Source organism: Carettochelys insculpta, chromosome 22 (assembly GCF_033958435.1).
Source record: "Carettochelys insculpta isolate YL-2023 chromosome 22, ASM3395843v1, whole genome shotgun sequence".
Classification (NCBI taxonomy): domain Eukaryota; kingdom Metazoa; phylum Chordata; order Testudines; family Carettochelyidae; genus Carettochelys; species Carettochelys insculpta.
In genome coordinates this window covers 4,300,408-4,324,846 of record NC_134158.1, presented here as the reverse complement: position 1 = coordinate 4,324,846, position 24,439 = coordinate 4,300,408, and the positions used below count along the sequence as shown (strand labels likewise).

Sequence of the window (24,439 nt, the reverse complement as noted above, 5' to 3'; positions counted from 1 at the left end):
ATCTTATTGCCCTTGTATAAAACCACGGTACGCCCACATCCTGAACACCGTGTGGGCCCCTCATCTCAAAAGAGATATATTGGCATTAGAAAAGGTTCAGAAAAGGGCAACTAAAATGACTAGGGGTTTGGAGCAGGTCCCATGTGGAGAGAGATTAAAGAGCCTAGGATTTTTCAGCTTAGAAAAGAGAAGACTAAGGGGCGGTATGATAGAGGTAGATAAAGTGATGAGCAGTCTGCAGAAAGTGAACAAGGATAAATTATTTACTTATTCCCAGAACATCAGAGCTAGAGGACACTAAATGAAATTAATGGGCAGCAGGTTTAAAATCAATAACAGGAAGTTCTTCTTCACACAGCGCACAGTCAACCTGAGGAACTCCTCGCCAGAGGAGGCTGTGACAGCCAGATCTGTAACATGGTTTGAAAAACAGCTAGATAAATTCATGGAGGTTCGGTCCATTAATGGCCATGAGCCAGGCTGGGTAAGGAATGATGTCCCTTGCCTCTGTCAGAGGCTGGAGATGGATGGCAGGAGATAGAGCGTTACCTGTTCAGTTCATTCCCTCTGGGGCACCTGGTATTGGCCACTGTCAGCAGACAGGCTACTGGGCTAGATGGGCCTTTGGTCTGACCCAGTCTGGCCGTTCTTATATTCTGAGCTAGGTGTTAAGTGCAGAGCAGGCCTCGGGGGGGCGGGGGGGGAGGTTCCCTGGAGCTGGCTGGAAACACAGGGGCTGAGAGATTGGCTGGAAGCTCTGCATGTGTGAGGCACAGAGCCAAGAAAAGCAGTAGGGAGTGTGACCCTGGTGGGACGCAGGCAGACAGACAGAGGTTGCTGCAGGCCCAGGGTCCCCTGGAAGGACAGATGTGGGGTTCTGAGTGACGGAACTGCCGGCTGCTGTTGGTTTCTACAGGAATGCGCAGATATTGTTTGTAACGAATAGAGTTTGCACCAAAGAAATACCTGACTCCTATAGTCAGTGTCTCCTGCCAGGGGAGTAACCTCGCAAGGGCCCAGACACTGGCTGAGGTCAAAGGAGCCCTGGTACAACCTGAGTGGGAATTTCGACCCATGGTAGCAGGTGGGAACATTTGCACGAGCCCCAGGTGGAAAGTGCCTGAGCAGAGAAGCAGATGCTGCTCACTGAGTTCATTATGTGCAGCTCTGTGCACTGAGCAGTCCCCATTGGCCCTGCTCCCTGAGCTATCACACCTCTCCCCAGAGCCAGTCCAACCCATGGATGGATCCCTGGCTCCTCTTCCCCCCAGCAGCACCAGCCCACGCAGGGACTATATTGGCCCCGGAGAAAGAAAACTGCTGGGAAGATCTGGAGGAGCTGGACTGGGGTTCGGTGCGGTGGGGGATGGGCAGGACTGTTCTGTTCCCTTCAGCGTACAGAGCTGTGCACCTGTGAACCCCCAAGGCTCTCGGTCAGCTCGCAGCTGGCGCTGTGCGGGGGCTGGGCTGTAACCTTTAGACTGCGCTGTCATAAAGCTTGGCTGACTTGCTATAAACTTTCCCTTCAGCTCAGGGGTTGCTGCTGATTGGTGAGTTGCTGCAGGTTTCATTCCTCATCACCAGCTGCCTGTGACCTTAGCCCAGGGAGCACCTGGAGCCCGGCTGGTACCGGGGGTGTTGGGATGTTCAGCCAGACACAGCCAGGTTAGGGCCCCTCCGCACACAGTGTCGCTGAGATAACTTAGTGGGGCTAATTTCCACCGTTAGCCGTTTCAGTGCAGACCTGGGGGTGGCTGCGGACGCCCTCGCTGCCAGTTAAGAATCTCCTAGTTCAATTGAGGGCGCCTGGACACAGCCCCTGGGAGGCGATTCCCAGCTCGGTACCAGTACCTGCGCTGACACTGCAGGAGTGAGCACGCTGCCAAGAGCAGGGAGGCCACAGCTGCACGCGAGCAGCGTGGGGGGGACGCTAGGGTACAATCCAGCCCCACCCAAACCCCAACACTCACTGTGCAGACACAGCCTGAGTTTAACCCTTTGTGTTCTTGTTTGTGTCCTTCCCCCCTTCTCCTTTCATTCCCTTTCTGCCTCTTTACACCGGCTGCTCCCGTTCCCTGCCCATGTCCTTCTCCTGCCTCCTTTGCTTGTCTTTCTGCAGCTCCTCCCCCCGCCTCTCCTTTCTCCTCACCTCATTCTGTACCTCTGCCCCGGCAGGAGAACAGGCACTGCCCATTATCAGCAAACCTGTTCCTTGTGCAAAGAGAAGAGAAGCCCAGAGCCCTCACCAGCCATGGCCACAGCGACTCCTGTACGGGAAATCCAAGAGGAAACCAAGTGTCCCATCTGCCTGGAGTATCTCACAGACCCCGTGAGCACAGAGTGTGGGCACAACTTCTGCCGAGGCTGCATCACTCAGTACTGTGAGACGTGGGCAGAGCTGGGCTCTGACCCTTTGTGCTGCCCCAGCTGCAGAGCCCGAATCCAGAGAGGGGCTCTCCGGAATAACTACCAGCTCGCAAATATCGTGGAGAAAGTCAAACACCTGGATTTCAAACCTGGAACTGAGAATCCCTGTGAGAGACACGGCAAAGGCCTGGATCTGTTCTGCGAGGAGGACAGGGAAGCCGTGTGTGTGGTTTGCTGGAGGTCCCCCGAGCACAGCTCTCACACGGTGCTGCTCCTGGACGAGGCTGCGCAGAAGTACAAGGTAGGACACGCTCTGGGTGTGGGTTAATTCCATACGTCCCTTTTCAGACTCAGTCTCTCAGAGCCACTGAAACTCCCGGTGCCCCAGATTTCCTCCTCTGATCTCTTACTTCACTGACATCTCTGCCCTGCAGGCGCCTTCCTCTTGTCTGATGCACAGAGCCCTGGCCACTGACACTACCCCAGCCAGCCCTTAGGGAGAGGTGCGCACAGAGGTGACAGTAAGCTGGTCTGCCACCCAAGTCAGAGCTGGCTTCAGGGGCGCTGCACTGCAGGAGGAGGAGTAGCCCACATCAAGCTGGGTTACACAACTTGGACCCCGCTCTTTAAATACCCCTCTGGAAACTACCCCCCCACTCATGCATCCGGTGAAGCAGGTCTTTGCCTGTGAAAGCTCGTGCTCCAAAATATCTGTCAGTGTCGAAGGTGCCCCAGGACTTCTTGTTGTTCTCAAAGATACAGACTAACGCGGCTCCTCTCTGATGCTGGACACGTAGGTGTGGTTCACTCTCCCACGCAGGGTCACTTGAACCGCATACACAGAGAGCAAATGAGTCTCCCCCACAGCCTTAGCTAAGTGGGAGGTGGCTTTTAGCTCAAACTGCAGAGGCTCAGGCACTAAGCTCCAGAGATCACTGGTTCAGATCTGCCTGTGGGAAGTTACAAGTGGGGGTTCACCTGGGTTGTCCCTGGGTCTCTGATGCTCAGGATGCTCTTCTCCAGCTAGTGGAAACATGTAACCCACACACACACCCAGGAGTGTTTTTATGTCTCGAACACCAGTCCTGGAACTTTTCCTTGCAACAAGGCCTGTTGCCAACTTCATCCACAGATCTATTCTGGAGATACCATCACTGGACCTAACCAGGTTATTCACAGAACCACGGGCACATTCTCATGTTCCTCAACTAACGTCATATCTGCTATCATGTGCCAACAATGCCCAGATGCTTTGTATATTGGACAGACTTCAAACTCTCTCAGACAAAGAATAAATAGACATAAAACAGACATAAGAACACTCCTGATTCACAAACCTGTCAGCCAGCACTTTAATAGAGTGGGCCATTGTGTTAATGACCTGAAAGTCTGTGTTTTACTGAAGAGGAATTTTCACGACACTTTGGAAATAGAGGCTGCTGAACTCTCTTTTATATTCAAATTCGACACATTAACATGTGGTTTGAACAGGGATGCGAATTTTCTGGGTCATTAGGGGGACTCTTTTTCATATTTGGCTTTATCTAATTCTTGACTCCCGACTCCCCCGCAACACTTCTGCCCCTCTGCTTTCTGATTTGCTCACCTTGATAATATTTTTCTGATTTGTCAACCTTGATTACTGTTTTTGGTTCTCTGTGCCTTAAATATTGAGTGTGTTCTGGTCTGACTATGGGCTGAAGAAGTGGGTCTGTCCCACAAAAGCTCATCACCTAAAAAATTATTTTGTTAAAGTGCTACTGGACTGCTTTTTTGTTTTTATCTCTGTCAATAGTGTTTTGTCGGCAGAGGGCCGTGCAGAGCTCTGTTTGCAAGGCTGCCATTGCCTTGTTCTGTCACTCTAGGGCAGCGCAGTCTGTCTGTTCGGTCCATAGAGCAAGTTGTGCGAAGCAGCAATCTGCCCACAGATACTCTGCCGAGATTTCTCTGTCAGCAGTGACTTTTGTTGACAGAAGCTGCCCGTGTAGACATGGCCATTATGGCTACGTCTACACGTGAAGCCTACATCGAAGTAGCCTATTTCGATGTGGCGACATCGAAATAGGCTATTTCGATGAATAACGTCTACACGTCCTCCAGGGCTGGCAACGTCGACGTTCAACATCGACGTTGCGCAGCACTACATCGAAATAGGCGCTGCGAGGGAACGTCTACACGCCACAGTAGCACACATCGAAATAAGGGTGCCAGGCACAGCTGCAGACAGGGTCACAGGGCGGACTCAACAGCCAGCCGCTCCCTTAAAGGGCCCCTCCCAGACACACTTGCACTAAACAGCACAAGATCCACAGAGCCGACAACGAGTTGCAGACCCTGTGCATGCAGCATGAATCCCCCGCTGCAGCAGCAGCAGCCAGAAGCCCTGGGCTAAAGGCTGCTGCCCACGGTGACCATAGAGCCCCGCACGGGCTGGAGAGACAGCGTCTCTCAACCCCCCAGCTGATGGCTGCCATGGAGGACCCCACAATTTCGACGTTGCGGGACGCGGATCGTCTACACGGTCCCTACTTCGACGTTGAACGTCGAAGTAGGGCGCTATTCCGATCCCCTCATGAGGTTAGCGACTTCGACGTCTCGCCGCCTAACGTCGAAGTTAACTTCGAAATAGCGCCCGACGCGTGTAGCCGCGACGGGTGCTATTTCGAAGTTAGTGCCGCTACTTCGAAGTAGCGTGCACGTGTAGACACAGCCTATATGTCCTGCTTTATCCGGTGATGTAAGAACTCCCCCTGCCCAGCCCCAGGGGTGCGACAATCACAGCATTACCAGCTCCCCAGCAGTTACAGGGGAAAGAGACTTTGACCCCTGTGGCAGGAGCTCTGGCTGGGAGATCCCAGTGAGATCTAAGGACACAGATCAGTACAAAACATTTCCACGAGCTTCCAGGTTCTCAACCTTCCGCCCCCGTTAATTGATATGCCTGTCCCCAGCCCAGCTGTTAGTTCTGCCCCACCCAGCCCCACATCTGCCCCTCAGGACCCCTCCTGCAGTGCCAAGTTCTTTTCCTTCCCCCTCTTATCTCTGGGGATGCAGGGAGGGAGGGGAAGAGATGAGGAGCCAGGGGCTGGGTACATGGGAGTCCTCCAAGTTCACAGGGACTGATGTATGTGAGGCTGGAGAGGCTGATTTCAGGAACACAGCTGGAGCTGGGATTGCCACAGCCCCAGCCAGGGCCGGATTCTCTCGCCAGGGACGGAGCCTGGCGGGAAAGTGAAGATCGGGGCCTCGGCACCAGCATCGATAAATGTCACCTGCCCCCGGTCACAGCCTAGACACACCCGGATCCTGCGGGGGGCCTGGCTCAGGGGCAGAGGGGTCACAGGGGAGGTGAGAGCCTGGAACTGATCCCCCAACCACCGCACAGCCCAGACCCCCCCCCCCAGGGCTGAGGCTGATCCGTCCCTTCCTGCTCACAGACTCTCTGGCCACTCCCACAGCCCAGCCTCGCCCATCCCCCACCTCCATCTCCCAGCAATGTCTCCCTGCGGTGAACCCCTCACAGCCCAGCACACAGGGCCACATGTCGAATCTCTCCGGGTTGTTGGGCAGTCGCTGCCGTGTGTCTGCCCATCTCACACTTTTCCCACCCTCAGACAGGACGAGTCAGGGATGAGCCATGTCCGGATCCAGAGTCACATGGGCTGCAGGGGAGAGAGAATCAGAGCGTGAGGGGCAGAGCTCAGCCCTGGGGGAGGGTTGATGGGTCAGTGACAGAATCACAGAATCGGGCCCAGCTGGAGAGTGACTCAGGGAATCTCCTTCCCCCAGGGCAGGAATCTGCAACTTGTGGCTCCGGAGCCATGTGGTGCTCTTTAAAGACTTCTTTGTGGCTGCCGATGTTGTAATTTCCAAGTGAAAAAAAAAGAAACCTCCTGATTATTTTTGAAAAACAGTGAACATGTGAAAGCCTCCAACTAAAGCCCCATCACTAAATAGAAAAGGACATGTGCTCTTGAAATGTTGGATAATTTCCCCTCACATCCTCTAGACAGAAAGAAGGCTCGGGAGTGAAAGTCAGGAAGATAGTGTTACACACACACACACACACACACACACACACATAAAGGACGAGCATCAGTGTTACCTGCACAAATTTCTCATCCCTTCCACACTCAGGGACACACACCTTTACCCAATCCACAGGGCTCAAGATGTGACCTGTTAATTTAAGCTCTTACCCAATTCCTAAGGCTCAGGGTGTAATTCCCTGCGGATGGCCAGGATCTGTGCCACAGAAAAAGCCTTACACAGTGCTAGTCTTATTCTCTATTTATTTACAGTTCCCAAGAAAGCAGAACACATGCTAACCACACAGTGTCATGCTCACCAGTGCTGATGAGGCCGGCAGGCAGACTTCCACTGCTGGGACCGACAAAGTCACTCTGGATGCTGCTTGCTGCACCTCAGGGTCTTGAGGGGTTTGGGGGGGTGAGTCCTCCTTAAGGTGTTCCTGCTTCCATCCTTCCGGCTTGATCTTCTGTTCTTCTTTTCCCCCTTGATGCTCTGTTCTGGTTTCTCTTTTTTTTTTTCTTCTTGGACCCCAGTTTAAGTCGTGAAACTTGAGTCCTGATTAGCTATACCGTGACCAATTATTTTAGTACAATTTTAGTAACCAATCATAACCTACAGTAACAGAATTACCTAGCCCATCATAACCCACCACCTTAACTGATTTACACCAAACAGAATTAATTACACAGCAGACAGGAGCAATTGCAAACCAGACAGAGATTGTACAGACAACAGTAGAAAAGTGAAGACAATCATCAGAGAATGGTGGTTCCACAACCTCAGCCATTGAGAAGTCGTTGCTGCCGGACAAAATGCTGTTAACTAAGTTTTCTTTACCCATCTTGAGATCTGTTTAACAGTGGGTGGCATTAGGACGTGGTCTTCTTCTTACCAGCCTGATGGGACACTGTTGTACTGGAATGTGAGTGTGTGACTTGTAGCTTCACAGTCAATGGCTGCTGCTCTTTACTCTGGTTGCAGACAAGCTATAGGCCTCTCAAAAGGGCTAGAGAAACCATATTGGTTATACTGTTACATCAGAGAGGTAGCTGTGTTAGTCCGTGTCTGAGAACAACAAGAAGTCCTGTGGCACCTTATAGACTAACAGATATTCTGTTAGTCTATAAGGTGCCACAGGACCCTTCGTTGCTGTTACAGATCCAGACTAACACGGCTACCCCTCCGATATCAGATATTTTGGAGCGTAAGCAGATGCATGAGTGGGAGGGAGGGCGTGGCAGGTTCAGAGAAGCATCTAAAAAGGGGGGTCCCAATAAAAGGGAGGGCCAGGGCTGACAAGGTCTCTTCAGTCAGGGTGGAAGTGGCCCATTATCAGTAGAATACATCAAGGGAGGAGAAAAAACAAGTCAGATCAGTCAGTGGGGATGTGGCCCATTGTCAGATTGTGATGTGAATGTGTGAAATTCTAGGGCAGAGAAACTGCTTTTGCCGGGGGCCAGCCACTCCCAGTCTCTGTTTAATCCTTGGTTGATGGAGTCAAATTTGTAAATGAATTGCAGCTCAGAGATTTCTCTCTCCATTTTATTTTTGACATTTTTTTTGTTCTAGGACTGCTGCTTTTAAATCTGTTACTGAGTGTGCAGGGAGATTGAGTTGTTGTCCTACAAGTTTGTGTATGTTACTGTGTTAGCCGGTGGCCGGGTAATGTGCGGTGAGGTACCAACTATGCCCTTGTTACCATCCGAGTTTAAAACTGCGAGAGCAGGGAGCTCGTCGCTGCAAGCAGCCAAGACAGCCTGACAGATTCCCCTGGGTCCTAAGCAACCCAGTTTTTTTTACTGTTAGAGCAGGGAGCTCCTAACACTCTCACCTATGGCCAGGCTGTGATAACCAAACGGTTAAAGTTCTTTTTATTGTGCTGGCTGTGTTGCAGTGACAAAAGGGTAACAGGGTCAGGCTTAGATCTTCATTGGTTACAAGTTTATTTAGCTACAGTTATAAGCGTGTGGTTACAAAAGGCTATTGTTTGCTTCTTATATGCTAGCAAAGTACAGGTGTTAACAAGTTACGTTACAATCCAGTACAAAGATATATGTTACCATCTAACACAACGATATGTTGATACAACGACATCTAGTTAGAGCTCTAATTCTTTAGCTGTGCACAAAAAGAACGGAGACCTAGTATATCTTACCCTCTCTGCGTCTCTCGATACCAGCGTAGCCAAGCCGGATCGGTCACTCAATTCCACGGAAAGACGAATACGAGGTTGGGCGTCCCCAGTTGTGGACCTTGGGAGGCAATCACCTGACCCGACCAGCAGGTAGTTGGTGGAATGCACTCAAAGTTAGAGTTCTGCTGGGCCCACCTTTTATACCCCTTTTGGTTACGTATTCTCTTTCTTATCTATGGTGCCAGATCATACTGGTCTGTCTTTGTGACGCCAGTTTGTTACAAGGGCAATTCTTACTTAATTTGCACTTGTAAGACAGGAGACAAGCAATTTAGGAGTACAGGACATTCTTTTTGTGTGGGCGGAGACTTCCTCATCTGGGATGGCTGTGTGGTCATCAAATTCATCAATGCCAGCTGGGGTGATTTCCTGAGGGTCCCCCCCTCTCTCTTGTTGACAGTTTGGCCTGTTAGCCTTTCAGCTGTACTTTCTGTTTCTCAGGGTCACGATAAGCTAGCACATCTGGGCCTCAATGAGGGCATCAAAGACTGTGCCATCGGCAGCCGTTTCCGTGCCCTGTGTGCTCCTCAGTGGGGGGGGGGGGCAGCGAGCAAGCTGGCTTGTAAGGGGGAGACTTTGTCTGGCTACATACTGTTCCTGATGTCTGATTTATGTCCATTTATTCTTTACACAGAGACTGTCCAGTTTTGCCAATGTAAATTGCAGTGGGGCATTGCTGGCACATGATGGCATATATTATATTAGTAGAAGTGCAGGTAAAGGAGCCCCTGATGGCGTGGTTGATGTTAGGTCCTGTGATGATATCGCTGGTGTAGATATGTGAGCAGAGTTGGCAGCGAGGTTTGTTGCAGGGATTGGTTCCAGGTTTAGAGTGACTGTGTTGTGGTCTATAGTTGCTGGTGAGAGTTTGTTTAAGGTTGGCAGCTGTCTGCATGCAAAGGGGGTTGCAGATCACTGATGATGTGTTGGAGAGGCTTTAGTTGGGGGCTGCACGTGATGGCCAGTGGTGTTCTCTTGTTTACTTGCGAGGCCTATCTTGTAGCAGGAGGCTTCTGGGTACCCGTCTGGCTTTGTCAATCTGTTTCTTCACTTCCTTAAGTGGGTATTGTAGTTTGATCCTCTGTCACTTGTCACCATGCAAGGCACTGCATTGAGCCATATTGAGTGGAAATCCATCAACCTCATGAAAAAACTTGCTCGGATACAGACAGACATCATCTTCCCCTCCAAATGCAAACAGAAGGACAACACGCCAAAAGGACTGAAGGTGAAACACCCACTGAAATCAACATACTGCGCAGATTACAGTGAGAGATTGTGCCACACATTGTCTAAGAAACTGAGGAACAACCTGATCAGCATCCTGTACAGCAAACAGGAAAACATCAACAGAGAGCTCTCAAATCTGGAGACCCTCATAAAAGAGTAACCTTCCCCACAAACCTCCACATGGCTGGGCTTCACTGAAACAAGACAGGAGACTTACAATGCACATTTCTCTTCTCTACAGAAGAAAAAGGACTGTAAACTATCTAAACTCCTTCTTTCCATATGGGCCACAACAGGGGTAGCCTAAACTCACCCAGCAATATTGTCAATCCATCCAACTACACACTCAGCCCAGCACAAGAATATGCACTTTCTTGGGGACTCTCTTTCTGCCCCACTACCTCCACAAACTTGATACAGTTCTGTGGTGATCTGGAATCCTACTTTCACCGTCTCCAACTCAGGGAATGCTTCCAACATGACACTGAACAGCGCAGTGACACACAGGTACCCTCCCACCTACGGTACAAGAAAAAGAATTCCTCATGGAGTCCCCCGATGGTCAAAATGACAAACTGGACCGATACATAGAATGCTTCCGCCGGCGTGCACAGGCAGAAATTGTGGAAAAGCAGCATCTCTTACCCCATCACCTCAGCCTTGCAGAACACAACGCCATCAGCAGCCTCAGAAACAACTCTGACATTGTCATCCAAGAGGCGGACAAGGGAGGCGCTGCTGTCGTCATGAATAGGACAGACTGCCAAAAGGAGGCTGCCAGGCAATGCTCCAACACCACATTCTACAGGCCTCTGTCCGAGGATCCCACTGAGGAGTACACAAAGAAACTACAGCATCTGCTCCAGACTCTCCCTATAAAAACACAGGAACAAATCTACACAGACATATCCCTTGAACCCAAACCAGGTTTATTCTACCTGCTACCCAAGATCCACCAACCTGGGAATCCTGGACACCCCATCATCTCAGGCATTGGCACCCTCACCACAGGATTGTCTGGATATGTGGACTCTCTACTTAGACCCTATGCTACCAGCACTCCCAGCTTTCTTCAAGACACCGCTGACTTCCTCAGGAAACTACAGTCCACTGGTGACCTTCCTGAAAACACCATCCTAACCACCGTGGATGTAGAGGCCCTTTACACCAATATCCCACATGAAGATGGACTCCAAGCTGTTAGGAACATTATCCCTGATGAGACCATGGCACAAATGGTGGCAGAGCTTTGTGACCTTGTCCTCACCCACAACTATTTCAGATTTGAGGACAATTTATACCTTCAAATCAGTGGCACTGCTGTGGGTACCCGCATGGCCCCACAGTTTGCCAACATTTTTATGGCTCACCTGGAACAACGCTTTCTCAGTTCTCGTCCTCTAGTGCCGCTCCCCTACGTGTGCTACACTGATGACGTCTTCATCATCTGGACCCATTGGAGGGAGGCTCTTGAAGAGATCCATCGTGATTTCAACAGTTCTCATCCCACCATCAACCTTAGCATGGACCAGTCCACACAAGAGATCCATTTCCTGGACGCTGCTGTGCAGATAAGCGATGGTCACATAAATACCCCCCTATACCGAAAACCCACAGGCCTCTATGCTTATCTACATGCCTCCAGCTTCCACCCAGGGCACACCACATGATCCATTGTATACAGCCCGGCACTAAGGTACAAGCGCATTTGCTCCAATCTGTCAGACAGAGACAAACATCTACAAGACCTTTACCAAGCTCTTCTGAAACTACAATACCCACGTAAGGAAGTGAGGAATCAGATTGATAGAGCCAGATGGGTACCCGGAAGCCACCTGCTACAAGACAGGCCTCGCAAGGAAAACAAGAGAACACCACTGACCATCACATACAGCCCCCAACTAAGGCTTCTCCAGCGCATCATCAGTGATCTGCAACCCTTCCTGGACAATGATCCTTCACTCTCACAGACCTTGGGGGGGCAGGCCTGTCCTCGCCTACAGACAGCCTGCCAACCTTAAACAAATCCTCACCAGCAACTATAGACCACAACACAGTAACTCTAAGCCTAGAACCAATCCCTGCAACAAACCTCACTGCCAGCTCTGCTCACATATTTACACCAGTGATATCATCACAGGATCTAACATCAACCACGCCATCAGGGACTCCTTTACCTGCACAACTACTAATATAATATTTGCCATCATGTGCCAGCAATGCCCCACTGCAATTTACATTGGCCAAACTGAACAGTCTCTATGTAAAAGAATAAATGGACACAGATCAGACACCAGGAACAGTAACATACACAAACCTGCAGGAGAGCACTTCAATCTCCCTGGACACTCAGTAGCAGATTTAAAAGCAGCAGTCCTACAACAAAAAATATTTCAAAAATAAAATGGAGAGAGAAACTTTCCGTGTGTCAGTGTCTCCTGTCGCTAAATGACGATTCCCTGACGCCCGATTGTCTGAGCCCCCAGATATTTCCCACATCTGTGAAATGGAGGAAAAAATACTTAATACTTACGGCCCTTTATTCTGTGCAGCTGAGAACATTATACTCCCTAAGTAATAAAAATTGCTGACAAAGAAACACCAGTGTCCCCCTCCAAACAGACCAGTGAATTCTGCCCAGACCGGCAGCCCCCTTAGACACAGCCCCTGCCCTGCCCTGCCGCCACAGGGGGAGGCTGACGTCCGAGGGAAGCCTCTGTGAGCACAGGTGAGTGGAGGTAGCACTCCGGAGACGCGCTGCCCCCCACCACATCCCCACTACAACTTTAACTGCTAAATGGGTGTCCCCTGCCTCTCCTGGCCCCCTGGGTGGCCTCTCTGCCTCCTCTTTGCTTTAAATATTGAATCTGTTCTGGTCTGCCTATGGGCTGAAGAAGTGGGTCTGTCCCACGAAATCTCATCACCTATAAATTATTTTGTTAGTCTTTAAAGTGCTACTGGACTGCTTCTTTATACCCCTGTTAGTGACTTGCCACACCTGAAACTGGCTCTAGTCGCCCCTTTCCCACAACAGCCTCCAGGGCTCTAATTTCAGTTGCGGCCTGAGTCAGATCCGGGAGGGGAAACACCCACGTGCTGCAGCGCATGAGCCTGTTCCTGAGCTCAGGGGAGTGAAACTCACCCTGTTCCCAGCCCAGAGGGAGCCATGGCTGCAGGGAGCCCCCTGGAAAGTCTCCAGGAACAAGCCACATGTCCGGTCTGTCTGGAATCAGGGAGGTGGCCGTGTTAGTCTGTAGCTCCACGAACAACAAAAAATCGTGTGGCACCTTATAGACTAACAGTTATATTGGAGCATAAACTTTCGTGGGCAAAGACCCGTTTCATCAGATGCCACAAGACTCTTTGTCGTTCTTGTCTGTCTGGAGTTCTTTAAGGACCCAGTGATTACAGAGTGTGGGCACAACTTCTGCCGAGCCTGCATCAGCCAGTGCTGGGAGGGACCCGACACAGCCGCCTCCTGCCCTCAGTGCAGAGAGACTGTGCAGCAGAGACACCTCCGGCCCAACAGGCAGCTGGCCAGTGTTATAGAAATAGCCAAACGGCTGAGTTTGCAGGCAGCGAAGGGAGCAGGCGGGGACGGGGTGTGTGGGGAGCACCAGGAGGCTCTGAAACTGTTCTGTGAAGAGGATCAAACCCTCATCTGTCTGATCTGCAGAGAGTCCCGGGCTCACCGCGCTCACACTGTGTTTCCCATCCAGGAGGCTGCCCAGGAGTACAAGGTACAGAGCTGCTGTCCAGGCTGATGGGTAATAACTTTGCATTTTACTGACAAGTCAATGGCACCATTCCGGTGTGTGCAGCCTTCAGGGTCTGAAAGTTGCTGTACAAATTAGTGATGCTCCAGCCTGGCAAAAAGGCAACAAAGGACGTTTTTAAGTTTGTCTTGTGAGGGACACCCCTCCCCCCTGTGCTGTATGGAAAATGGGCTGTGACTGTAAATCTGTATAACTTAGAGATGCTTTGAACAAAAGATGTTTTGTCATTGATTATTTTTAACATTCTGACCTGCTGAGTGTGTAATTGTTGTGTGTAGTTGGAAATATGCCATGTGTGCTTGTTCAGAGTTAGAGGTGCTAATAACAGCCATTGCTGGAGATTCTGGGGTTAGTTTTCCTCATGACTGAGCAATTAACCTGAGGGCTTGTAAATGGCTTTTTGTTCTGTAGCTTTGGGAGGTGGTTGGGTTAAAGACATGTAACTCTGCCACCTGGTACCGGCCTCCATATTGGGCAGATGCTTAACGGATGCCTGTTGGGGGGGAGTGGGGAGAGAGGGAGCCTATTTAAGCAATAAGTGTTTTTCAGCCCAGTATTTGGGCCAGCTTCATTTTTTGCTTCTAGCCTGCCTTCGAAATAGCCTGACATCCCCTGAGGCTACGTCTGCTCTTACTGGGAATGTCGGCGGCTGCTACGCAACTTAAGTTACACCAATTGCAAACCTAAAATCAATTCTGCAGCCGTCGACTTTGGTCCCTGTCCTCACTGCCAAATGTCAATGGGAGCGCTCCTCCGGTCGGCAGTCCTTAATCCATGCAGCTTGCAAGGAGCTCCAGGGTCAACGTAGACCCCAGAACAAGATGTTTCACGCAGTTGCAAACCAGCACCCAGAAGATCGTCCCTTCCATGACCCGTGTAGACCTGCCCTAAGGCTGTGTCCACACTGCAGGGTTTTCAGAAATAACTTATCTCAATGTTCTAACAGGTAAATAAGTTATTTCTGAGAAGAGCGCTCACACTGCCAGAGCATTTCAATAAGGAGCATTCACACTAGAGAGCCCAGTTTTGAAATAAGAGCTAGGATGGGATGTCTCCCAAGAGGCCAATTAAGTCTTAATTTCCTCTCCTTTTTTCATACTGAGTTAGTTTCAAAATCGAAAGGGGGAGGAGGTCAGTGGAAGTTGTTTGTTTTGGGGGAGTTACGATTTTAAGTTAAATGCCCTGTCAGACCAGACTAGCAAGCTTTGCAGTGTGGGCACAAGGGTTTGTGGGATCTGCCCCCTGCCCATAAAGGGGCTTTTTTTGGAAAACAAACAAACAAAACCAGTGTAGACAAGCCCGAAGAAAAACAGAGAACGTTACTGGAGGCCCAGGCTGGGATGAGATTCTTTTTGACCTAAAGATTTTACCTGCTCTAAAGGCAGCTGTGACGCTATGATGCCCTCTCACCAGCACTGAGCAGTGAAGAGGAGCAGCCGTTAGGAGGGAAAGACGCGCTGCTTAAGGCCCCAGGCCCAGCAGGGAGAGGAGGTTTCCACTGGGAGGCTCAACTCCTGTGCAGCTCCATGAGGGGTTAAATTCAGATGCTGCGGCCAGCACTAGAAGAGGTCACCGGGCTGAACGCTGTGTGGGCCTCAGGTGCCCTCAGCTCACCCACAACAGGGCTCAGATGGAGCAGCTGATTCACCCCATGTGACTCCAGTGTCCTGGAATGTGCTGCACCACTCAGCAATTTGCAAGTACCCACAAAGCTTGGGCAGAATACAGATCTCACACAAATTACTAAAAAGGCCTAACGTGAATTTCTAACACGTCTGGCTGTGACCAGCCCTGGGTCTGCACTAATAACGTGTCCTCTCCTGGGGAGTATTGACCTCACAAAGATTAACAGTTATCTTGAGTTCTGGGGGGAAACACCCAGCGCCACCCCCCTCTCAACCCAAAGTAAAACCTCCCAAATCCTTTGTGTTTCCTCAGGGAAAAATCCAGGCCCATTTGAAGACTCTGAGAGAAGAGAGAGAAAAGCTGCTGGGACTGAAAGTGACAAGAGAGGGGAAAAGCCGGGAGTGCCTGGTAGGTGCCTGTTGTTATGAACCATCAGGGCTGGCAGAGGGAGGTCTGTTTGGAGGCAGACTCCTGCGTGGCCTTGGTGAAGGAGGGCTAGTGAGTGTCTCTGTGATCGGGGATTGCTGGGTTAGAGCCGTGTGCAGACAAGCCCTGAGCTTCCATTGCAGCTAGAGTGTAAATGGCTCAGGGCAGGGGTTCCACTGCAGGGGATGAGTTAGTATCTGTCCCTTGTGCCTTTCCCACAAACCCTCCCCAAGGGAACGGACTGTCCCCAGGCAGTGCTGCCTGCTGCGTCTGCTCCTTTTGTTCACACACACTTCCTTCTTTTTTCTCCACTTGCGTCTCTGTCAGTGCTGCGCTGAGCCCGGCCTCCTGCTGCTCAGGGTCTGAACTTCCACAGCCCATGAATGACAGAATATGTTGAGCATGACAGGCCTGGAAACCTCCCTTTCAGAGGTAACAGGGGCCAAACGGGAAACTCTGAGAGAATCCTTTATCTTGTATGCCCAGAATAGAGTCAAACGTCAGATATCAGGTTTTCCAAAGACCTTCTCCCTCCAGCGCACTCAGCTCCCCATGACAGGGCCCAGGCGCCATCCATGTCCCTGACCAGCCCTCCCCTGTGTTCCTACAGAAACAGACACAAACCGAGAGGCAGAAGATTGTGTGGGAATTCCAGCAGCTGCGGCAGTTCCTGGAGGAACAAGAGCGACTCCTGCTGGCCCAGCTGGAGAAGCTGGAGGAGGAGATTGTGAGGCTCCAGAATGACAATGTCAGTGAACTCTCTGCGCAGATTTCCTGTCTCAGTGAGCTGATGGGTGAGCTGGAGGGGAAGTGTCAGAAGCCAGCGAGTGAATTCCTGCAGGTGAGACTGAGGGAGAAACAGAGACTCTGTGTGAGCCCCAGGGCTGGAGATTCCCTAAGAAAAAAATAAGTTGGTGCTTTGCATCCACCAGCCACAGCTCCTCCACTTCTCCCTGCACGTCCTGCCTGCCACAGTCAGCTGAGGGAGAGATGTGGGGTAGGGAGGAAAGGATCAGGTCCAAGGTGTGCTTGGGAGACAGGATGGGCACAGGTTGGGAAGAGGAAGTGTGGGGGCAGGGAGAGGTGGGGTATTGCAGGAGGGGGTAAATTGGGAGTGGGGTTCTGCACCCCCTGGGAGAAGTGGAAGCTGGTGCCTGTGGTAACAAACATCCCAGCTCCCCTCACAGAGAAGGGAGGCTCCTGAATCATAAGCTCTGGGGTCTAAGAGTTGGAGGTCTCGAGTTACAGACACAGAGATATTAGAGATGGCAAAGCCCCAGTAGCTCAGGGAATCCAAGTCCCTGGGGCCAGGGCTGGGCCCCTCTTCCCTATTTTTGCAAACTCCCTTCCCTGGGATCCCCTGTGTGTGTTGTATGGGACTGAGATTCTTTTCTCTCCTTCCCCTATAGGATGTCAGAATCACCTTGAAAAGGTACATGGCTCTCACTCCTCTTCACACCTCATACTGTTGGGAAACAGAATCAAAAGAAAAAGCAGTCAAGTAGCACTTTAAAGACTAGCAAAATAGTTTATTAGGTGAGCTTTCGTGGGACAGACCCACTTCTTCAGACCATAGCCAGACCAGAACAGACTCAATATTTAAGGCACAGAGAACCAAAACAGTAAGCAAGGAGGACAAATCAGAAAAAGATAATCAAGGTGAGCGAATCAGAGAGTGGAGGTTGGGGGGAGGTCAAGAGTTAGATTAAGCCAAGTATGCAGAGGAGCCCCTATAGTGACTCAGAAAGTTCCCATCACGGTTTAAACCATGTGTTAATGTGCCGAATTTGAATATAAAAGCCAGCTCAGCTGTTGGCCTTTGAAGACCGGTGCGAAAATTCTTTTTCAGTAACACACATACCTTTAGGTCATTGATAGAAAGCCCCATTCCATTAATAGAATTTTGGGAAATAGCTTAGAGATAAGCTTATCACCAAGGCTGTGTCTACACGTGCACGCTACTTCGAAGTAGCGGCACTAACTTCGAAATAGCACCCGTCACGGCTACACGCGTCGGGCGCTATTTCGAAGTTAACTTCGAAGTTAGGCGGCGAGACGTCGAAGTCGCTAACCTCATGAGGGGATCGGAATAGCGCCCTACTTCGACGTTCAAGTAGGGACCGTGTAGACGATCCGCGTCCCGCAACGTCGAAATTGTGGGGTCCTCCATGGCAGCCATCAGCTGGGAGGTTGAGAGACGCTGTCTCTCCAGCCCGTGCGGGGCTCTATGGTCACCGTGTGCAGCAGCCTTTAGCCCAGGGCTTCTGGCTGCTGCTGCTGCAGCAGGGGATTCATGCTGCATGCACAGGGTCTGCAACTCGTTGTCGGCTCTGTGGATCTTGTGCTGTTTAGTGCAAGTGTGTCTGGGAGGGGCCCTTTAAGGGAGCGGCTGGCTGTTGAGTCCGCCCTGTGACCCTGTCTGCAGCTGTGCCTGGCACCCTTATTTCGATGTGTGCTACTGTGGCGTGTAGACGTTCCCTCGCGGCGCCTATTTCGATGTGGTGCTGCGCAACGTCGATGTTCAACATCGACGTTGCCAGCCCTGGAGGAAGTGTAGACGTTATTCATCGAAATAGCCTATTTCGATGTCGCCACATCGAAATAGGCTACTTCGATGTAGGCTTCACGTGTAGACGTAGCCCAAATCTCCACAGGGCTCTACAGTGAGATGTTAGGGGAAGGTCACATCCAAGTTGCAAATATCCCTGATCATCTCCAGCCTGAGGGTCTCACCCCTGCACAGACTTTACAATTATCCCCTCAATGGCAAAGTCTGACCTCAAGTATTCCCTAGAGGTGTCACCTCCCTGGGGGACCGGCTGCCCCAGGACTATGAGGCTGGAACATTGGCTTGTCACTGCTGGGCACTGGGTGAATTGGTGTCTGAGTCTAGTTCCTAGTGGGCAGATTTGTACAGCACTTCCACTGGCAGCATCCTGTCCCTCAGAGCCTGGAGGCCAAAGAGTGAATGGGCCATGGAGACGCAATTCCCCTTTTGTCCCCAGAGCTGGTCTCTCCAGGCCGTAGTTCTAGAATATGAATGGGGCCTGCGAGGGGAATGTTGCAGGGCCCTGGGCTGTGCTGCACCTGCTCTCAGGCTGGGAGAGGCCGAGGGATTCTAACTCCCAGCCCCTCAGAGCAGTGACTCACTAGCAAGAACTGAAGAACCGAGTCGCTAAATGCCGTATCACTGTCTGACATTGTTTCTCTCCAGGTGTGAGAAGGGGAAGTTCCAGCCGCCAGAGGAGATGTCGCTTGAACTGAAAGGACAAGTCATAGGTTTCTCTATGAAAACTATTGCTGTCTCCGAGACTCTGAGCAAGTTCAAAGGTACCTAGAAGGGCTCTAGGAGGGGAAAGTGAGTTAAGCGTCTAGGACAATGGAATGCAAAAGGCTCTGGTGAATTGGTTCACAATTAGGTTCTACTTCTATTTCATTGTGGGGTGAGAATGGCACAAACTTGGGCTGTGTCTACACTAGCCCAAAACTTCAAAATGGCCATGCAAATGGCCATTTCAAAGTTTACTAATGAAGCGCTGAAATACATATTCAGTGCTTCATTAGCATGCGGGCGGCCGCGGCACTTCGAAATTGACGCAGCTTGCCACTGCGCGGCTCGTCCCAATGGGGCTCCTTTTTGAAAGGACCCCGCCTACTTCGAAGTCCCTTTATTCCCACCTGCTCGTAGGAATAAGGGAACTTGGAAGTAGGCAGGGTCCTTTCAAAAAGGAGCCCCATTGGGACGAGTTGTGCAGCGGCAAGCCGCGTCAATTTCGAAGTGCCGCAGCCTCCCGCATGCTAATAAGGCACTGAATACGCATTTCAGCATTTCATTGGTAAACTTCAAAATGGCCATTTGCACGGTCATTTTGAAGTTTTGGGCCAGGGTAGACAGGGCCTTGGGGTCCAACAGGCTCAGGTTGATTAACTCAGAGCATTTGTTCCAAAACCATCTTTGCCATTTCAGTTACCATCAGAGTGAGAAATGACAGACGCGGAAAGAAACACTGCCCAGCTCCCTTCTCCTGGGGCATAGGCAAGTCATGATGCATTTCCCCTGTGATGCTCTGACTAGCCCTTATTATGTCTGTAATGTTATGCACATCCTGATTACACATTGACTAGCAGATTTACCCAGCATTGTTCAGGTCCTTAACAAATTAGGGTGCTGTTTGAAAAGAGAAGGGAAATGTTCATGCTTTATTTAAATGTTGTTTTGTGTTGTTTTGATTAAATTAAGTTTTATTTTGAGTTCTTTTAAAAAAGAGATTGTTAACATATTTCCATTAAGTTTGTTTAGTAAATTTCATAAAGGGGAATTTCACCACATGGGTGTTTTTTTTTTTTTTGGTCACTATAAACGATTTTTGGTTCACTGCATTTTAACAAAAATGGGCAACAGTTAATGTGGTTTCCAATAACATTTTCCTTTAGTTTTCAAACCTTTAGCATTGATTTAGTTGCACCAAAACAGAATACTCCTCTGAATTTCTGTAAGGTATATTGAGAAGGATGCCAGGTTCATCCTATTTTTTCTGGCTCAGCCTGCTTCAGTCTTTCAGCATTCAGTCAGTTATGTTAATTTTGAGGACTGTCCTTGATTTGATGACTGCTTGGCTTTGTGAGAAACAATCCCATTCCAGGCACATCTCGTTTTCCTGGCACTACCGAACCCTTATATTTTATTAAGCTCTGATTAGAAGAAGCCCTACAGTGAATTTGGTGGTCCTAACTCTTCCCATTGAGGAGTTCATGATCAAACAGAGAAAGAGACAAACTCTTTAAAATATACAGTAGAAGATGTGGAGAAGCACTAATTTGGATCCATTTCATAACAAAGGTTAATTTGAAAAACTGGAAGACAATAGAGTCACAGCAGTCAAGCCCAGAAGGGACCACTGAATTTTTTTGTCTAACATCCAAAAGAGAATGTTGAGTTCTCTCCGTTTTCATAACATTTATTTCTCTTCAATTTCAGACAAACTTAATGAAGAAATAAGTAAGTGTGATTCTCCTTCCTTTAGTAAAAGAGAGGAAGCTGTGCTAGTCTCTACACTATCAAAAAAAAGCAGTCAAGTAGCACTTTAAAGACTAGCAAAATAGTTTATTAGGTGATGAGCTTTCCTGGGACAGACCCACTTCTTCAGACCATAGCCAGACGAGAACAGACTCAAGATTTGAGAAGTTTTTGTATGAAATTTGGATCGTCCTGTGGGGACTGGTGTAACTCTGGGGAGCTGTTTGCGTTACATTTAACTTATTCCAAGCGAATCCCTCTTTTGTTTTTATCCTGATGTTCTTTTTTATTGTTCTCCTTCTTTCTGGAGGTGTGAGCTGTTTTTAGGGTAACCTTGTAAAATGGGGGGGGAAGACTGATGGGCAACTCACTCACAGAGCGTAAGGCCAGAAGGGAGGACGAGATCCTCTCATCAAGTGATCCCCAAACAGTGGGACCCCCCTCCTAGGGGTACATGGAGGAATGTTGGGAGGGAGCACCACCCCCCCACGCTGCCCCCAGCCCACCTCGGATCCCAGGCACAGCTCCACTCTGCCCCCCAGTGCAGATCCCTCCCCAGTTGTAGCTCTGCTCCTCCCTCTGCTCAGACTTTCAGCCCAAACTCTTCTGTGGAGCCAGTTGTTCAGTAGTGGGGGAGGGACACAGAGCAGTTCCATTACTGCAAAGCTGGGGAGGGCCGGGAGCAGGACAAGAAAACCTTCGGCCCCACCGCTCTAGTCTGAGCTCCTTCAGAGGGGAGTGCGCAGAAATAATTTCTCAGTCGGAACTGCTGCAGTGATGCTGAAGGGAACTAAAACATACGAAGTGGGAAACCCCTAACAACCAATGTGTGTGTCTCTTTCACCTTTAGGTAAACCAGGTCTGGAAACCGGTAAGTGTCATTCTCCTTCCACTGGGGAGAGATGTTTTGTACCAAACCAGATCCTCCTGCGGGAGGTTCTGTGATCTCCCTGTGCAGATGTGGCCTGTCACATCTCTGTACTTTCCATCTCCTGGGGCCATTACACACCCCTGGGGAGCGCCTGTGACCGGAGCGGGGAGCTTCTTTCTTTTTGTCTTTCTGCATCCACCATGATCCCAGCCTGCGCCTGTCTCTGGTACACAGGGCATCACTTTCCCTCCCATCACTAGCATGGCCCTCTCCCTCTTTCCACCAGCCGTCTGTTCAACACTCCCCCTCCCCCTGCAATGGTTCATTAGCCACTGGATGAACGGGGACAGGATGCAGGGCTGATTGTGAGGCCTAGAAAAAATGTCCATCAATGCACCAGGGCCAGCTCTGCCTGCTGCGCCCCAGCACTCCTCCTGAGTGACGAGTCAGGGCTTGGGGGCTTGCTGGGCTTGTCCTGCTCCACCCACCCAGCACTCCAGCCAGGGAGCGCAGTCAGGATGAGGGAGTTGCCCAGTCTCCAGTTGGAGCGCTGGGTCGCTGGAGTGGGACCTGCCCTGTGCTCTGACCCCATTCCCATGACAGAAGCATGAGGAGTTGGGGAACAGCAGGCAGGCGAGGGGAGGGGCCCCCATATGTTCTGGCCCAGGGCCCCACAGAAACCTAATCCCCCTTCTCCCCACCACACTCGTAGCTTCTGTCTCATTCCACCATCAAACCCCTTCCCCAGTCTTAACCCCTCCCTCCCTGCCTCAGGCTAATGGACTCTTCTGCTGCAGCTGCTGCTGAGCTGTGATATTCGGGGCAGGTTCTATCCTGGTAGCATGTGGCCTGTTATTCCCTGAACTGTGACATTTCCCAGCAGGCCGGGTGCAGTGGGGAGCCCCAGAGCAAAGTGCAGCCCAGGGGCAGCTGGGCACAGGGAGATTTAAGGTGTGTGTTGGGGGGAGGGGAGCTCTGCCAGTGGTCACTGAGTTGGACCATCTGCTGGGGCTCCCAGAGACTCTGGTCCCTCCCCAGGGAGAGGTGGGGGCAGGAGGGGAAAGATCCTGAGCCCCAGGTCTGGCCCAGCCGATCCTTTCACCCTGTCCCTGACCCGGCCCTGCCTGTGAGTGACTCTCCCCAGCCCTGGGCTGAGATCTCAGAGCTGTCGGGCACAGCCTGGGGGAAGGAGATTCCCTGAGTCACTCTCCAGCTGGGCCCAATTCTGTCACGGACCCATCAAACCCTCCCCCAGGGCTGAGCTCTGCCCCTCACGCTCTGATTCTCTCTCCCCTGCAGCCAATGTGACTCTGGATCCAGACACGGCTCATCCCCGACTCGTGCTGTCTGAGGGTGGGAAAAGTGTGAGATGGGCAGACACACGGCAGTGCCTGCCTGACAACCCGGAGAGATTCGACACGTGGCGCTGTGTGCTGGGCTGTGAGGGGTTCACCTCGGGGAGACATTGCTGGGAGGTGGAGGTGGGGGATGGGTTGTTTTGGGCTGTGGGGGTGGCCAGAGAGTCTGTGAGCAGGAAGGGACGGATCAGCCTCAGCCCTGAGGGGGGGATCTGGGCTGTGCGGCGGCTGGGGGGCCAGTTCCAGGCTCTCACCTCCCCTGTGACCCCTCTGCCCCTGAGCCGGGCCCCCCGCAGGATCCGAGTGTGTCTGGACTGTGACTGGGGGCAGGTGACATTTTTCGATGCTGGGGCCAAGGCCCCGATCTTCACCTTCCCGCCGGGCTCCGTCCCTGGGGGGAGAATCCAGCCCTGGCTCTGGGTGTGGCCAGGATCCCAGCTCCGACTGTGTCCCTGAAATCAGCCTCTCTAGCCTCAGTCTCTGTGACCTTGGAGGACTCCCATTTCCCCAGCCCCTGGCTCAGCTTTATAACCCCTGAGTGCTCCTTCCCCTCCCTCCCTGCAGCCCCAGGGACAGGAGTGGGAGGGAGATGAGCCCCTGGGGCTGCAGGAGGGGCCCTGAGAGGCAGATGTGGGGCTGGGCAGGGGCAGAACTAACAGACAAGTTGCTGCGGGGGCAGGGCACAACTAACTAATGAGGGGCGGGTGGGGGAGGAGCTGGATGCAATTTGTACCGATCTGTGTCCTAAGATCTCACTGGGGTCTGTCAGGTATTTCCAGTAAGTAAAACAGGAAAGACAATTCTGATGTGTTTGGTCCTTTTTCATTTCCTGGCATCAGTTGCTGGGGGCAGAGTGGTGGGTTTGGTTCCCTGCTCAGTGGGGTCCCCCCAGCCCCAACAGGGAACAGACCAGCACCTCCCTGTGCTGAGGTGGGACATTACTGGAGTGTAAAATGAACATGCAAAATATGATGGCAACCGCTCTTCTCTGCTTGTACCAAATCTTCTGCCAACTAGGCCAAGGGAGGTGTCTGGTGATTTGCTGAATCTCTTTATTTGGCCCAGATGTTTGTATTATTGTTGTTACCCTTCTGCCAGAAGGAATTGGCAGCAACCAGGGCCGGGTTCAACATCTAGGAGTTCCTTTCCATCCACCTCACACAGAACCAGTTCAAGCCCCCAGCCAGTAGCCTGGGAAGGTCACACACCCCTGGGGGTCCTCGGAGAGTCAATCCTTCCCCACTCACCAGCACACAGTCTGAGTGCAGAAATGGACTTTTAATAAACGAGGCAGAAAAGTCAATTAGCATAAGCTTGGGAAAATCCCACACTCAGAGCTCATAACCAGTTCTCAAGTAACTGTCCCAGCTCAGATGCATTGAGCAGTGTCCTTGGCCTCTCAGGCTCTCCAGTCCAGTACTGTGACCAGCCAATCCACACACCCAACTTTCTCCGTACCCCCACTTCAAATGCCCCACTTACAACTTGGTCCAGTCCCTGTGGGCACTGACACCTCACGCTGATGCTTTCCCTCACGGAACC

At 51.2% G+C, this 24,439-nt stretch overlaps 3 protein-coding genes and 1 pseudogene across 3 annotated transcripts in view; 2 read left to right on the top strand and 2 right to left on the bottom strand.

The window, feature by feature from the left end:
- Positions 1–23,550, top strand: part of LOC142024818 (tripartite motif-containing protein 10-like) — a 30,627-nt gene extending 7,077 nt beyond the window's left edge. Inside the window, exons 5-13 of the mRNA XM_075017076.1 lie at positions 359–484; positions 2,120–2,668; positions 15,538–15,633; positions 16,262–16,492; positions 17,061–17,083; positions 18,866–18,981; positions 20,630–20,650; positions 21,519–21,539; positions 22,839–23,550. Of these exons, the coding sequence (XP_074873177.1) occupies positions 446–484; positions 2,120–2,668; positions 15,538–15,633; positions 16,262–16,492; positions 17,061–17,083; positions 18,866–18,981; positions 20,630–20,650; positions 21,519–21,539; positions 22,839–23,353 (1,611 nt within the window). The 5' untranslated portion in view covers positions 359–445 and the 3' untranslated portion in view covers positions 23,354–23,550. The remainder of the gene's footprint in view (positions 1–358; positions 485–2,119; positions 2,669–15,537; positions 15,634–16,261; positions 16,493–17,060; positions 17,084–18,865; positions 18,982–20,629; positions 20,651–21,518; positions 21,540–22,838) is intronic.
- The window catches only part of LOC142024740 (uncharacterized), a 372,768-nt gene that overhangs the window by 26,424 nt on the left and 321,905 nt on the right, over positions 1–24,439 (top strand). The gene's annotated exons all lie outside the window — the stretch shown is intronic.
- LOC142024748 (uncharacterized) overlaps positions 1–24,439 on the bottom strand; it is a 184,485-nt gene that overhangs the window by 120,549 nt on the left and 39,497 nt on the right. The gene's annotated exons all lie outside the window — the stretch shown is intronic.
- LOC142024582 (butyrophilin subfamily 1 member A1-like) lies at positions 5,517–14,068 on the bottom strand (annotated as a pseudogene).